This window comes from Pyrus communis, chromosome 16, assembly GCF_963583255.1.
Source record: "Pyrus communis chromosome 16, drPyrComm1.1, whole genome shotgun sequence".
NCBI classification, from domain to species: domain Eukaryota; kingdom Viridiplantae; phylum Streptophyta; class Magnoliopsida; order Rosales; family Rosaceae; genus Pyrus; species Pyrus communis.
Genome location: NC_084818.1, coordinates 9,404,382 through 9,421,970, shown reverse-complemented (window position 1 = coordinate 9,421,970; position 17,589 = coordinate 9,404,382). Strand labels below are relative to the sequence as shown.

General features: G+C 36.6%; 1 protein-coding gene across 1 annotated transcript; it reads right to left on the bottom strand.

The window, feature by feature from the left end:
* Window positions 1–1,917, bottom strand: LOC137721407 (NAC domain-containing protein 43-like). Its single transcript, XM_068460501.1, has 3 exons — window positions 1,604–1,917; window positions 1,199–1,479; window positions 1–1,007 (listed from the first exon to the last, which is right to left on the bottom strand). Exons 1-3 carry the CDS (start codon window positions 1,788–1,790, stop codon window positions 225–227), a joined length of 1,251 nt encoding a protein of 416 aa, XP_068316602.1. The 5' UTR covers window positions 1,791–1,917; the 3' UTR covers window positions 1–224.
* Between the last annotated feature and the right edge of the window lie 15,672 nt (window positions 1,918–17,589).

Genomic DNA, 17,589 nt, shown 5'->3' with positions numbered 1-17,589 from the left:
ATATGCTTCTAGACATGAACAGTGAAAAAATTACTAGTAGACATCGTGATTAAGCGAATATAATGATACTTTGACAATGCCACCCCACTTAAAACTCCAAAATAAACTTTATTTATCTAACATACATGTTTATATATACTACTGTGCTTGTAAATAGATATTTCGCTGACTTGGACGGACTGATAACATTCTTATATGATATTATATGATATTGGGTTGTTCCGTTATATAGGACCGGTCGACAAGTGGCACAGCGTGTCGGAGGATGACAATGGTGATGATTGTCGATCGAAATTCCACAGGTCGATCTCCCTATTGTTGTAGTCGTGTGTGGCATGGTAGGTGTTGGATGAAGACAACGGTCCTCGTAGGGTACATGGTAACTGGAGTTCATGATCATGATCATCGTTGTCATAAGGGTCAGTGATATTGAAACAAGCTAACTGCCTAGAGGTCTCGGTTTGCCCATTGAGTTGTGAAGCCACAAGGCGGTCGAGAGCTGCCCAGTTGGTGATTCCTGAGTCCATGTGGTGTGCATGGTAATCCATATTTTGGTGATGATCAGTGAAAGGACTCACCGGGTTGTTATTATTCTCTGTGACCATCATCCCCTCATGAATGTTTGGTTGGTAACAATCCTGGCTGCTTGTGGAGTTTGGGCTGTCTAGGGTCGGAAGTTTCAAGAACTTTTCATGGAAGCCATTGTGATTACTAGTATTACTAATGCCTGTGTTGATTGGTTGGAGATTAAATCTTGTGCTATTGTTGTTAATGTAGGCTTCATTCTCTTCTTCCTTGAATGTCCTCCCCATGTATTGAAGTATTTGCTCCAAAGCTCCCTCGGGACACGAATCAAACAGTGATTGGCCACTTCTTGTTTCTGTTGTGATGGATGTAGTTGTACTCAAGATTGGGCTGCTCAAAATTTTGAGGAGGTTTTTCTTCTTGAAAATACGGCAAACCACCCATCCCTCCTCTTGTGCTGCATCTCCCACAACAGTGGGTACCTGATCATATGAATAAAACATGCATAAGCATCCTTTGTTGTCAGATAGATGGTTGGATTTCCAGTTTTTGAACCACACATTTCATTACTTGTAGTAGTCTAGAAAACAAGGAACGTCTACATGGAGAAAAAATGAACATGTGAAAATCATTTCCCATTAAAAATAATTGTGGGGAACTGAAAATGGCTTACATTAGTGATATTGCAATTGCTAGTATTATTGTCGTCAAGTCTATATTCATGCATGATCCAATCAGACTTTTGGCCATGGGGAGCTCGGCCTTTGTAGAACACAAGGGTCTTCCTCATACCGATCCGCCTGCAGTTGCTACATATCACTTTATCACGGCCAGTTGCCTTCCAGAATCCGGCAGCAGTTGCACGATTTGTTCGTGTTCCAGTCGGGTACTTCTTGTCTTTATGGCTGAAGAAATACCAATCATTCTGTGGTGTAGTTCCTATCTTACACTTATCTGCAAAAATCCCATTACTATAAAAACTTTGTTTCATATGAATAATCAATTAGTTTCAAATATAAAATGGCTACTTAGATGTATACGTCTTATTATATACATACATACATATGTATATATGTACCTTGTATATCCCATGGCTCAAGCTTATTGAGATCGACTTCACGTATGACATCGAGATCAATCCTCTGATTTGAGACCTTCTTCTTCAAATAGTACAGCAAGAGTTCTTCTTCGGTTGGATGAAACCTGAAACCAGGAGGGACTTGAGATTGCCCATTTACAGATATGCTCATGTTTTCGGGGGCCATTTTGATTAACAAATATTAAAGGTTTATGAAATCTTTTTTTGAAGAATCCAAAAAAATATAAAGTAGTTAAAACGATGCGATGGAGCAATACTGAAGAAGTAAGAGAGAGAGAGAGAGAGAGAGAGAGAGAGAGAGAGAGAGAGAGGAGGTAATAACAACAAAGTTATACGCAAAGAACAATGTGGGTAGGACTATATATATATATATATATATACGTTTTTGGGCGAGGAGGGTGAGAATATACATGAAAAAAATTCAAGCATTTGGTCCTCATGGGACACATGTGTACACATGATTTTTTTAAAGTGTAGGGTTTGTTTCACTATGTTATGAGAAGAGCCACTTACCTTACATTACACAGAAGTGGAAAGACGTGGGGTCCATGGATGTGGGCATCAACAAGGGGTCCCACATATAGGACAGTGTTGGAAACTAGCTATAGTGTAGGGTGCAAGTTTACATCCACAACTGAGACCCTCGACCTTAAAATCTCCTTAGAAAACTACCCCTTAAACAGCCATGGACCATTCTCTCTCTCTCTCTCTCTCTCTCTCTCTCTCTCTCTCTCTCTCTCTTCCCCTTCCTTTTGTGCAACCACCGCGACAAAAAAACAGATAGTGAGGTATCAGGTATGTACGTAGGGATTGCTCTTTCATGGCCCATCAGAGGAGAAGGATATATGTGACATGAAGAAATGACATTAGCCAAGCTTCTAGAGAAAACCCTTTGATTTGTAAATCTCATATTGTACCGTACGTGCAAACGGCCCTTAGCTTAAAGCTGCTTTAGTTTTCATATAAACCAATAATACTTATGCACTCACTAGTTAGTACTAAGCACTCACTTTCTGATTAAAGTCCAACAAAAAAATATCACGTGTTTCTTATTTTTAAAGTTCAAGAAAAATGCATAAGATGTCCATTATTTTTAAAACAATCAAACATGCTAAATATCATTGGACAGAAGAAAAAATAGAGTAATCGCTAGTGAGTAACCAAGTATTATCCTTTATAAATGGTTTGTGGTTGCTCTTGAGTAAGGGTAGGAAGTGCAACTGTGATGACCCGTCCCTACTTTTCACTGTGATTTATTTTCCATTGGGGTGAGTTGACGATTTTACCATTTTTGGACAAAAGTGGAATATGATGTGACGTGGTTCTTAGCTTTCAATTTCATTTTCTTGGTTTCCTACTAAATTAGTATTCGTTGTCACGAACGTGTGGACGCGATTTAGACCCGAAATGAATTTGTAACGAAAAAGTTACGCTCCGTTAAAGTACGTTAACTGCAGGTATTGCTCATGCATGTACAAATTTGCAGTGTCAGAACAGTCATGAGGACATATTTTGTACATTTAAAATTGTACAAAATCCATCCTTTCCCTACTTGGTGGATCCGGTCCCCTTCCTTCACAACCATCCACCATTCAAACTTTTGCTTTTTCCTTGAATTCCTCCTCACCACCCAGTCAATTGCTTTCCCTCATTTGAAAGCAACCAATCAGATCATCACCATCAAATCCTTCACCCAATAAGAGAGCATCATTTCTCTCTATCTTTTCTCCTTCTCTTTCTCTCTCAAACTCGAAACCTCTCTCACTCTGCAACTCCTTCAATCAAACACCAAACCTTACAAATGTGACCCAAAAACCACACCATCAAACTCGTCTCACCACCACGAACATAACCGTGCCCTTGGATTGTGGTTTGACTGAGTTATGGACGTTGAACTCTCAGTTTTTCCCCGACAAGTTAAGAATGAGTTACGAGTTTTTAGGAAGTCTAAAGGCCTCCACTTAACTTCCCGAGATCTTTAGTGAAGGTTTGGGAAGGCTTTGATGTGAAACAACTTGGTTTCAAGAAGTTGAGTTTTTGGTCGAACTTTTTGAGCCAATTTCAGGCCTTTTCTCGTCCATTTTTGGATTTCCAAAAGGTATAAACTGGTTCTACACTTCATAAGCTTCATTTCCATATAAATTTTGTGAAAAATAGTTGAGAAATGAAGAAGATATGAAGGTTTGAAATTTTACCCATAAATTGGCAAAATTTTCAAGATTCTAGCGAGTTCAGACGATGGTGGACGGCGACGACCGACGACGACCCCTAGAGAAGACAACGGAATATTCTAACAACGTCAGTTAACGCCGTTAAACTCTGTTAATTGTTTAATGGAATATTCCGTCAAAATGACAGAATATTCCTCACAGACGTCAGGGTCTGGCCTGCGCTTGGTTGCGCGTGTGGCCTTCCCCTAGTCGGCACGTGGCGGCTCGTCCTGCCTCCGATTGACCTTTCGTCAATTTGAGTAGGTCCGTGACATTGAGTAAATCGATTTCGTATATTCAAATCCTATGTTTGAGCAATTTGCGGAGGTTTTATTTAAGTTTTTGTTTATGTGTTATTAAACTAAGTTAATTAGCAATTTCACATATAGGGGAAATGTATCCTTAGGGCGTACGAGGCCAAGCAAGGCTCAGAGGCTTCGTTTCGATTGCGTTTCTATGAGTGGGTCATTTCTTTTTATAAGTATATGCATACTTACTAGTTTCCAGTTATACTTTGAAAAGAATTTACTACGTATGCCTTACTTAGACTAAAATTACATGAAGTAGTGAAATGACTGAACCTAGGGAATTATTCTGAGCCTTATAAGTTCACAGGTATGCACGAGATACCATGATATTATATTTACAGCTGTGATTATTACTACGTTGATTAGAGCTATCAAATCTTTGTGGCATGATTTTATTTATGTCATCTGCTCATCATTGATGCATCCCGGTTTAGTACTCCGCCTAGGTCTATGGCCAGTCTTTCACATGTATGTTCACATCCGCACCGCTTACTCACCTTGGATCTAAGTTAGGTGTCAGTCCTATCATACATATTACATTAGGAAATTTTGACTCGTATGTGACCACACTTCAGTGCCAGCCTTTACTTGATTGTAGTACTAGAGTGCATTTATTACACCCAGTCCTGTCGTACAGGTTGCATTAGGCCACTTTGACTCGTGTGTCAGCATGTGTCAATGAGCATTTGTTATATTATGTTTACATATTACGAGGTTATGTGATATTGGTCACCTTATGTTTATTTGTGATAGCTTTACCTTATTGATTTCTTGAGACTTTGCAGGCTACAGTAAGTATTTTCTTACTATACGTAGTACGTATATATTTTGTAAACTATACTTGATTTTATGACAAGGGGTTATAATGTTTTTGAAAAAAAATTTACAAAACGTTATTTTCTGACCCACTCAATTCACCCTTCCAGGTTTAGTAGCTGTACTTACGTGTAAACGAGGATTCTGGCAAATCTCAGAAGATGGTTATCTTCAGTGGTATAACCTTTATCTTATTTACTATACTATCTTATGCTCTGACATCACGTGTGAAATAGGTTCAATCTCGCTCACCTACGCACAATTTTGATTAGGCACTTTTAGGTTTAAATTTATTCACATCCTTTTTCTACTACACTACACTTTATGGCTTCGTCACCCCCCAGATGTTGGCCAGCACAACTCGATTCGGAGTCCAAGTGGACATTCCGGGTCGGGGTGTGTCAGTTTGGTATCAAAACCTAATTTTAGTCAGTATTGCGTTCATCACACGTGTGATGTAATCATTTGTGGTTCTTGAACCTAAGTGTCGAATCTTGCCACCTCGTTGAGCACAAAAAACGTGCTAACTTTTCCCTAAGTTTTGGGTACTTTAGACGACTTGTCGTCGTTTTGAAAAATCATTTTGGCAATTGCCCCTAGACGCTAAACGACGAACCTCTCTACTAAGGAAAGTTCCGTTTTCGCAGCCAGGCTAATGCATCAAGGGTTGAGTATCACCAAGGATTTACCGATAAATCCTATCACTTTTCTTCTACCGTTTTTACCAACCCTTCGAGTTAGGAAACCAGAAATGGTTTTGTTTCTTCGATAGAACCTATTGGTATACTATCTATTGGAATTCCTACGAAGTTTACTTCTTTAAGATTTTAAAAATGTCTTGAATGACAACCTGGTGCTAAAGTGGTAGCACTCGATGGAAGGTCATTTAAGGGACAATCAATTTTGGTCCCCTATGGCACTAATATCTTCAAACGTACTAGTGACCATTCTGGATCTTCACGAAGAAGATTGACTTCCATTTAAGTTCATTTCTAAAGTAGATTGTTAGCAAGTTCTTTTTCGAGCCTTAGGACTTTCCAACTAACGCTAATTCCCAGATTTCCTTTTGATGTTGTACTCATTTTTTGAGTGAGTATAAGCTCACGGGTATGAGTTGTCATACACTAGGAGTAACAGGAATCCCAAAAGCAGTAACCAAATCATCCTAGAATCAATAAACTACTTCACTCGACCAGTTCATTTCCAATCACCTGAAGCTTACTACCAAACGAGCTCTAACCCGTAATCAGCCTACGGTGACGCTACTAATTAATGATGTTGTCCGATATCTAGAAACCGTTGACTAGCATTCGATGGTATGATTTTTGATACCGGACACAGGTACTAGTATCTGGGAGTTATACCTTAATGCCAAAAATGCCGATTCACAGTTTCAGGGTAACAAACAATATTAAAATATCTTAAGCGCATTAATTAGCGGCGCTACTGATAGACTGATTTACAGTGGCTACTTAAGCCGAAGAAACTAGAATCATGGAAGCTTATGAGTAAACTTTACATTAAAACAGTAAGCTCGTGGTCGTACTAACCACACCACCCATTTAGGTAATCGGAACCTTTTCGCCTAGTCACTTTTCTGATCACTTTCACAGGCAGACAGCGGTGTCAAAGCTTAAGTAGTTTTCCCACTGTAGGAACAAAATGAGTTTGAGAAGCTTAAGAAGACCTTGTTGTGTGAGGCGTAAAGAAAAGAAGCAGTATCGTACAATCCGATGATGTGTACCTTTGGCATCATTTCTCTAATTCCTTATGGAGCCATCACCAATTAGTGAGGTGAGGTACACCTCGATCCATTTTACGTACTACACCAGCTCTTCCTTACGTCTTTTCGAACTACAACTGCATCCTTAAGAGAAGGCGACACTTAACTTTTATGGAGGGCCCTTGTCGCCTATCCAACAAAATACCTTATCTAGGGAACCTTAAACCTATCCACAAGGCGAAAGGTCAAACCCTGGAGTCGTAGCTAGACTTCAACAACTCTGTCAGTTGATGACTAAAACCGTTAGTCCTACTTCGAGTTGTTGGTCATTCTAATTAACTTTTTAAAACCGAGAGTTCTTTCATAGCCTAACGAAATTCGGAGTAGTCTTGCCAACGACTCTCTCCTCAATTTCAGCATAAAAAATTGAGTGTTTGTGAACACCGACACTCAACCTTATACCATTTCCTTGAGTAATCATTGTTAAGTTGGTACTTTCTTGGGAGACGTGATCTCGGTAAACAACATTTTTTCCTTTTTCCAAAAAAGGTTTAGCGGAAAAAGGTTGAAATTCTCACAAAGTATTGCGAAACTCAGTCATCTTTGATCTTGTTGATTTATCAACAAATTGTTAGCAAACCTTTCGGCTACAGTGTCTCTCCTCACTTGCGACCGTGGAAAGTTAATTTAGTTTGGGTTGTTGAAAATGAGTAAAGTTCTTGACAACTGAATTGTTGTCCCACCTTACTCATGTTTTACACTTTTTGATGACCCTTATCATTTTGAAATCCGGGAAGACGTATTCTTCAGATGTTTCGGCTGTGCAGAGACAGCACGATGAAGTATCGCTTTTATTTTTCAACGGTTAGAACTGTTCGAAACGAACCATCTCATTCATGACCTAAAGTCAACAATCATCATCTTTATTCAACAGCTGGATGACACTTCTCTGTGAAGAAACTTGTTTGAAATATTCACCAACCCCACAATTTCCCGAGTACACTTTTGTTGAGAAAGAGCTAAATTTCTGACAAAGATGATGGAGGAACTAAACCAACGTCTATGAGTACACTATCGTGTTTTTACCCCGGTTATGCAAACGTATTTACTACTACAGTAACAAAAGACGTATCTACCCTTAAATGTCTTTAGCTTATCTTATCCCATTCTAGTCGAGATTCATGAGTATCGATTTAATGATACTTACAAATGATCAAGAATCGTTCGAGTAGTTATAATCACTTCCTATGTCTAAGTAAAGATAGGAAAATATCGTTATGCGCTCCTAGTACAAGTTTCCTGTACAAGTGGAGATTTTGGTGATGTACAGTGATTATCGATTGACTTGACTAGTCAATTCGCGTTCCGTTGGTCCAAATGGACAACATTTTACACCTCTTGATAAAATTGTGCAGTCTTGAAACCTATTGGGTCTTCTAATGTTTCGATCAATGCCCACGATGACGGTAGCTCCATTTTTACACTTCTGTACTGAAAGACGTTCTAGTCAACCTTGGGTATGTGTCTACCCTACTACACTTTGTATTGCCTTGAAAAGATTGCACTGTCTGAGAGAACCGTTGACAGTGGAAATGTAGTCATGACCAATAAATTTCTTAATCACCCAACAAATACTCGGTGAAACGGATCTTCATTGTGGTGATTGAATATCTCGAAAACTATTGTTGTAGTTTGATGTTATACATCTAATCCAGTTATCTCTTACTTTAGATTTGATGAACTTGCTTTGATTCTCAAATTCTCGAGTATTCTTCTAGCCTTCTCGACGTAGTTACTTTCTCAGTAAGTTCGAGAGAACTTCACTATGAATTCACTTGCTAAGTGTTGTGGACTACGTTGACTCGAGTACCTGGAAGATGTGCCACTATTGTATCTCATCGTGATGCGAGTTTTACTACAAAGTTTTGGGGAAGTCTTCTTGAAGGCCACGTGTAGTAAGTTTTGTCACTAACTACACTTTTCCCTCATATTAACAACTAGTCTGAATGATTTACCTTGACCTTTGTGGCATGTTGTGCTTATCTACTCTTTAGTGGTAGCATGATCATATTAGACATTTATTTCCAGTTAGAACTGCTTGTAACTACGGTTACTATTTTTGGTCTTGGTTGTGACACTGTTGAGATGTGGTATGGAGATTCTTTTTTTAGCACTTGTTTGACAGAAGAGTTTTACGAACAAGTGTTCAATTATGAAAGTTCACAATATATAATTGTTTTATTACTGTTGTTGCCCAAGGGGGTAGTGTGTGAGCACGGTAGAGGCTTGACCAGACGTTATTTGTGTATTTCCCAATGAAGGGGCATGATGGTAATATTGCACCCTCGGGAATTTATTGCTTATTTATCATGACAACGGTGAGTTGTCGGCATTACGGGTCCTAGACTGTAATATCAATAACTTATTCGTTGGATTCGTTAAACAAGTAATTAGATAGGTCATTTTACGTTAGTATTTAATTTGTGTTTACTGTATTTTACCTATTTATTACTTGGGCTCAACCCAAGGATATTACGTACTTACTTTCGGAGTACGTGACGCAAGGGAGCGTAGTAGAAAAATCCTATGTTCAGTTTTACTATATGTACAACTACTCTAAACCTTACGTTGTTATATATATGTATTTTTTACAAGACGTTAGTACATATAAATATTTTCGACGTTTTGTTTTTTGTGAAAATTATTATATTATAATATTCTACTAAAAAAGAAGGAAAGTATGAGTTGGAGGCATGAAAAAGGAATTAATGCACTCCAATTGCGACGGAGCGGCACTTTCCCTTTTTGTACAACCACTATGACTTGATTTCTTCGTCACGTACATATATTTTCTTCTTCCTATATTTGAGTTTTGTGTAACAAATGATTTTAAATTTTGGGGACGAAATTTTCTTAAGAGAGGTAGATTATGACGACCCGTCCCTACTTTTCACTGTGATTTCTTTTCCATTGGTGTGAGTTGACGATTTTACTTTTTTGGACAAAAGTGGAATCTGACGTGGATGTGGTTTTTGTCTTTCAGTGTCATTTTCCTGGTTTCGTACTAAATTAGTACTCGTCGTCACAAACGCGTGGAGAAGAGTTAGACCCGAAACGAATTTGTAATGAAAAAGTTATGCTCCGTTAAAGTACGTTAACTATGGGTATATTTGCTCATGCGCGTACAAATTTGCAGTGTCAGAACACTGTCAAGATGACAAATTTTGTACATTTAAAATTGTACAAAATCCATAATTTCCCTAATTGGTGGATCCAGTCCCCTTCCTTCAGAACCATCCACGAATCAAACTTTTGCTTTTTCCTTGAATTCCTCCTCACCACCCAATCAAATGTTTCCCTCCTTTGAAAGCAACCAATCAGATCATCACCGTCAAATCCTTCACCCAATCAAATAGCACGATTTTTCTCTATCTCTCTCTTCTCCTTCTTTCTCTCTTAAACTTGAAACCTCTTTCACTCTGCAACTCCATCAATCAGACACCAAACCTTATAACGTGACCTAAAAACCACACCATCGAACTCGTTTCACCACCACGAACACAATTGTGCCCTTGGATCGTGGTTTAACTGAGTTTTGGATGTCGAACTCGAAAGGTCCAACTCAGCTTAGTTTTTCCCCAACGAGTTGCGAATGAGTTACGATTTTTTAGGAAGTCTAAAGGCCTTCACTCAACTCCCTGAGGTCTTTAGTGAAGGTTTGGGAAAGCTCTGACGTGAAACAATCCGGTTTCAAGAAGTTGAGTTTTTGGCCGAACCTTTCAAGCCAATTTCAAGCCTTTTCTCATCCATTTTTGGACTTCCAAAGGGTATAAACTATTTCTACACTTCATAAGCTTCATTTCCATATAATAGTGGCTCGTTCGGGCCTCCGATTAAACTTTTGTCAATTTGAGCAGGTCCCTGACATCGAGTAGATCGATTTTGTATATTCAAACCCTATGTTTGAGCAATCTACGGAGATTTTATTTAAGTTTCCGTTTATGTGTTATTAAACTAAGTTAATTAGTAATTTCACATATAGGAGAAACGTATCTCGAGGGCGTACGGGGTCAAGCAAGGCTCAGAGGCTTCATTTCGACTGCGTATCTGTGAGTGGGTCATTTCTTTTTATAAGTATACGTATACTTGCTAGTTTCCAGTTATATTTTGAAAATAATTTAGTATGTATGCCTTGCTTAGACTAAAATTACATGAAGTAGTGAAATGACTGAACCTAGGGAATTATTCTGAGCCTTATAAGTTCATAGGTATGCACGAGATACCATGATATTATATTTATAGTTGTGATTATTACTACATTGATTAGAGCTATCGAATCTTTGTAGCACGATTTTATTTATGTCATCTGCTCATCATTGATGCACCTCGGTTTAGTACTCCGCCCAGGTCCATGGCCAGTCTTTCACGTGTATGTTCACATTTGCACCATTCACTCACCTTGGATCCAAGTTAGGTGCCAGTCCTGTCACACATATTGTATTAGTCAATTCCGACTTGTATGTGACCGCGCTTCGGCGCCAGCCTTCACGTGATTGTAATACTAGAACCCATTTATTACACCCAGTCATGTCGTACAGGTTGTATTAGGCAACCCCGACTCGTGTGTCAACATGTGTCGATGAGTATTTGTTATATTATGTTTACATATTACGAGGTTATGTGATATTGGTCACCTTGTGCTTATTTGTGATAGTTGTGCCTTATTGATTTCTTGAGACTTTGTAGGCTACGATAAGTATTTTCTTACTATACGTAGTATGTATATATTTTGGAAACTATACTTGGATTTTATGGCGAGGGGTTATAATGTTTTTGAAAAGATTTACAAAACATTATTTTCTAACCCACTCAACTTTGTTTTTCACCCCTCCAGGTTTAGTAGTTGTGCTTACGTGTAAACAAAGATTTTGGCAAATCTCATGAAATTGTTATCTTCAGTGGTATAACCTTCATCCTATTTACTATATTGTCTTATGCTCTGACATCGCGTGTGAAAGGGTTCAATCCCGCTCGCCCGCACACTTTTTTGCTTAGGCACTTTTAGGTTTAAATTTATTCACATCTTTTTTTCACTACACTACACTTTATGGCTTTGTAACACAACTCGATTCAGAGTCCAAGTGGACATTCCGGGTCGAGGTGTGTCAGCAACTGTCCATAACCCCTATTCAAATGGCCTCAAAGTTTTTATTGTTAATATGTATACATGTAAATATTTAATATTAGAGTTTTTTTAGAGTTTTTTTTATTATACAATGATATATTTACATTAAAAGATGAAGAATAAATAAGTTGCGAACTCATCATTTTCGAGATTCGAACCTAAAGCCACTCATTCACAAATAAAAAGAATACCACTAAATTGTAGTAATCTCAAACTAGTTATTTATTAATAGAACAATTAAAAAAATTAACTATAATATATGCCTCTCTCTTTCACAAACCTAGCGTGTATTTAACATTCCTTATTCTTTTTTATCTTCCATTCTCTCTTTTTCAATCTTATTTTTCATATATCTATGAAGCTCTCAACTCTAACTTTAGTTATGCGAAAAATAAGAAACTAATAAATATGTTATTCGATTGAAGTTGTTGAAAAATTACTTCCAGTCTACTATGACATAGAAAAGATTAAATGGATGGCCATCTTGGAGAAGGATATTTGTTGGAAATGCTTGATTTAAAAATTTGATTGATGATTTTGCCTCTAGGAATACTAAAAGAATAAATTTTATAAATGTATGCATATATATTTATATTAGATCATTGAATTAGTCATGCATAAATATTAAATATGAAAGGTTCATATTGAGGTTTATAAATATGACTAAACGGTGCTCTTCATGGACTCTCCACCACATCATGTTTTTTGCAAAGATTTTATAATATTAGCGTGAGAATTATGCTTAAAACATAAGATGACATTGAGTCCAATTTGAAAGAGTCTCCTTAGCATAAGTGAGAATTAAGAAAATGAGCATCCGATTATGACACGTGCACAATTTAAACTCAAGTTATAGACGTTAAGACTACATTATGGCCTTGTCATAAAGGCGCATCAAAATTTTAGTTTTACCTGTTTAATTAGGTTGTTATTTGTTTGTTAGCCTTCTAATTAGTTGGTTAAACCAGTACGCACATGCTGTCAATTATCATTTATAATGTTATTCATTGTTTCTATCCATATTAGAGAATTCAAGTGTTAAGTCTCTTTACTTATATTATCAATTACTTTTGAGTTAAGTGTTCATTTTAACCTTGTATTATAGTAGATTATCGACGTGTCGAAACACAACCTGCTTATTTGTTTCTTCATCTACTCAAACATGGCAGCACAGGTATGAGAGCCTTGAGATACACAGAAATTAACCAGCTCATACTTAAACTAGTTAACCTGCTATTTCAATTTGAGCTTGAATATCAAAATTTCAAGCTAGATTCATGGTTCAAGCTCTCAACTAATTACAATTAAGTAGATATCAAGTACGAAACTAACCAACTAAGGAACATTACATTTGTATTTTACTGTTAAGACGTACTGCATTAATGAAACCTAAACAATGATGAAATTGAGATTCTACCATAAAACCAATTGGACAGAGTAGCCCAAGACCATATAAGCTCATAGCAAGGCATGTCCCTCACCAATGTGGGACAAACTTTTCCTCACGTCATCAATTCTCAACACGTCCCCGCACGTGTGGCCGATTTTCAAGCTTACACGTGGACAACAACTGGGTGACACGTAAGCACGTGTGGCCCTTGGACTTTCACACAAGGGACAACATGTTCTAATACTATAATGAAATTGAGATTCCACCATAAAACAAACTTTTCCTTACATCATCAAATCTCAACAAAGAACACCGGTAGACAGATTGGTGGGATCACTAGTACGTAGACGATTTACCAATGGGACTCTTAGATCTTCAAAACATGTGGTATATTTAATGGCAAGGATAATATTCTATACGTATCAGTCGTGTAGTTGAAGGTTGTCAGGTACAGTTTCATATATAGTTAATTCTACACCTGCTCTGTTTGTTTTTTTTTCCAGTTTTTCTTGTTTGTTAATTCATGTACGTACTCTCTTCCGACGATCATTCATATATTTTTCCCATATTATTTGAGCTTACAGGTACACGTGCATGATAATTAAACATCCACTGTGGTATACGTACATGCATATTAGTCTATTCTCTAATAACAAATGTGCTAAGTTATTGCTAGTAGACAATACCAAATATATTATAGATATACATGTATATGATGACAAGCAATAAAGTTGGAAACAAACGTTGGTTGCTATAGAATTGCTTATATATATTACAAGTTTTACTACTTATGAATTGAATTTACATGAGTTCATATTGTTTCACATAACAGATGGGGTTTACAAAGAAGTCATGGATCTATTTTGAGTTCGCATGATTTAGTAACTGAAAGGTAGTCAACTAATCAAATTTAATGTTTAAAAAAAATGATACACTACATGAAAAGTATTTCAAGTATGCATAGAACTTCTCCAACTTAACAATCCCAAATCAGGTTTCCACGGGAAAACTCTTTTCTTCACCCAAAAAAATCTTTAAACCCCCAAATCCTTAAATTGTCACTACAATTTAAAACATGATTCAATTCCTTTATCTCCCGTATTTATGGCTTGATCGTTATAAGGAATTGATTTTCAATCTTGTATTCCAGCGATTTATTTTGTTCAAAAGAAGAAAAAAAAAAGGTTTAACTTTGACATTAACAGTAGTGATAAAAATTGAAACAAACTGTATTTTTTTAATATATCTTATTACGAGGTATTCGCCCATTCTTCCTTTGAACTTGTAAGGAGTTTCAATTTTTGACATGAACTTTAATTTTAGTCGATTACCTCCTAAATTTTTATAATTGGCCAATTTCCCTCATGTACTTTATTTTAGCCAATTACCCATGAACTTTTATAATTGGCCAATTTTTCCTTGAACTTTAGCCAATTAACATCTTATTAAGTAACTTTTTTTTTGTTTTGAGAGGGGGTTGGGGGGGGGGGGGGGGGTGGTGGTTGGGTTTTGTAATTGTCTAAAGTTAAAATGAAAATTTAACAACTCCTTACAAGTTCTGAGAGAAATCAATGATATACTACATCTTATTAAGTAACTTTTTTTTACAGTAGTTTGGTAACGAAATATATATATGGTGACACATTCACTTGAATTCCTCTTGTTTGTGGCGGCAATGGCTATGCAAATCCTTAGAGTGACCTCACCCCTGCATGCAGAGATGGAAGCAGCAAGGGCGGTGGTGCTGTTTGCTCAAAAATGGTAAGCCAATATGGTTGAGTTTGAAGGTGATGCAAGTTTGGTTATTGCGGCTTTGAATTTGGATGAGGTTTCAGATTTTTCTCCTTTGGGGCATGTGACAAATGATGAACGACACTTTCTTCGAGCATTTCCACAGATTAAACTCTCTCAAGTTCGTAGAGAAGGCAACATGGTGGCTCACCGACTAGCAAGATGTGGGTTATCTTTGGTTCATCAAATTTCATGGTTTGAGAAACTCCTTGATGTAATCAGTGATTTATTAGTCGAGGATAGTGATTTCATTTAATGTTGGTGCAGGACGCACTTTTTCTCTCAAACCAGGTTGATATACACAGCTAGATTTTTATCGAGGTCCATTGTTGTGCACCCTATCCTCTGATGTGTAAGTGTTTCAATTTTATAAATCAATGAATATCGAACTTTCTCAACAAAAAAATAATAATAATAATAATAATTATTATTATTATGTGGGTACATTATTTCTTGCTATAATTATGTGAAGAACAATATTACTCTAATATTTATTTTTCAGTATTTATTATATTTTAAAAATATTATTTGAATTTGTTTAAATTTCATAATTTGTGGGACGCATAAAGGCATGAATTAAATCTCTTAAATTATGTTAAGGACTTTGATCAAAATAAAGTTTAAGTCTAACAATTAGGTTGATTAGGTACCAGAACCAAAATGATCCTTAAAAAACAAAAACAAAATAGACAGCAGAATGCCATTTACCCGTTAACCCACTAGTTGGGAAGAGGATCCGGTCCGGATCTCTCCCATCAAAGGTCTAGGATCAAGTGATCCAGGCCGTTGAAATTTGATCCAACGGCTACAGACAAGGAACCCCTCTAAAAGTTATAATAATTGTAATCGTTAGATCAAACTTCAACGATCCGAATCACTTAATCCTAGACCTTTGATAAGAGAGATCTAGACCGAATCATCTTCCCACTAGTTGAGATTTTTTGGCTTTTGGTTGGAATTGTTGACTCGCCTCCACAAAGCCACTTTAACAAACGTTTTCTACAATTCAAGTGATGGGGGACACAGGCTAAAGACAAAACAAGGAAAAAAATTGCACGCTTATAACTATTTTATCAATGCAAATTTTGTAAAGGATAGTGTTATTCTAACGTCTATTTTATCTCTCACACTTTTTTTATTTATTTTTTTCATTAATGTTCTTCAATTTATTTGATTTGATGTCCAAAATTCAGATGGTGTGTGAGAAATAAAAATAAATGATGGATAGCATTACCCTGGCAAACTGCAGGTTCTGATACAATAGGTTATTAGAAACATAGGAGGCCCCCCCTCCCACCTGAACTTGTAAAGAGTTGTTAATTTCTCCCCCTGAATTTTAATTTTTGCCGAGTATCCCCTGAACTTTTATAATTAGCCAATAGATTTTGATTTTTCATCCAATTTTATATTCATTTTGGTCACACGAAAAATGTTTGAGGGTAAGAAAGTAATTTTATCCTAGTTGACTCAATATACTTTTTGTTTGAATTAGACATGAGAGTCCAATTAGCAGCTGGAAAGTATGGCTTTGCACGCAATTTACCAAAACAAAATTATCTTACAATAGCCATGTGTTATCCGCATGGCAAAGATGGATGGAAAAATTGATGAAAATTTTTGAAAAGCTAAAGCCGGGGGAAATTGACTATTTATAAAACTTCATAAGGTAATCGGTTAAAATTAAAGTTAATAGGAGAAATTGACCTATATACAAGTTCGAGTGGCAAATTGACAAATAATTCAAAATATAAAATATAGTAAAAGGAACTACCATAAAGTGGGTCTTCATCTCTTATGTCACCTGACTCTCCCCGTGTTTGAACAAAGAAATTCAACTCTTGAAATACAGAAGTAAAGTTTTGTGGAAATTCATTGTTGTACTGTGGAAGAAGAACATATGGGCCATAATAGTCACCTACCCAATTGACAAAAGATTGAAACAAAAATTGTAGTTCATCTCGAATTCTAGGACAAAACTCATATAAATACAGTAAAACAATACAAAAAATGACATAGTACTTCTCTGAAATCAAAATCTTATAATAATATAGAGGCTTTTATTGTAATGGAAGGAATCCATGGTGTACAGAAATTCAAAAGAAGATATGGGAGGTGGTTGGGAGACCGAAGATCAAAAGAAAACCATTCCAGTGGACGTAGAAAGAACCATAAAAGCTGATGAATGGTTGAATTGTGCCATTTTCCCATAAAGTCTTTGTGTATGTCGTGCTTAAAAATATTTTTCACTTTCTCCCTGTCGTCAGCAATGGTTGACATATAAATTGGTTAGGGAAACTTTTTGAGGTCTCTCTACTAATCATTGAAGCTTCTCTGAATTCCTAGACTCAAATCATTATATTTTGTTCATGAAAAATGACCGAGCAACCAATTTATACTTTAGTTACTAACCGGCTTTTATTTTTATGAGGTTTTGATACCCATATCTTTTACTTCCTTTTCAAAATTTGCTATTGCGGTTGCTGTTGGGAGAAAGTAATTTGTGAACACAGATAAAGTGTATATATTAAACAACGTTCTTTGT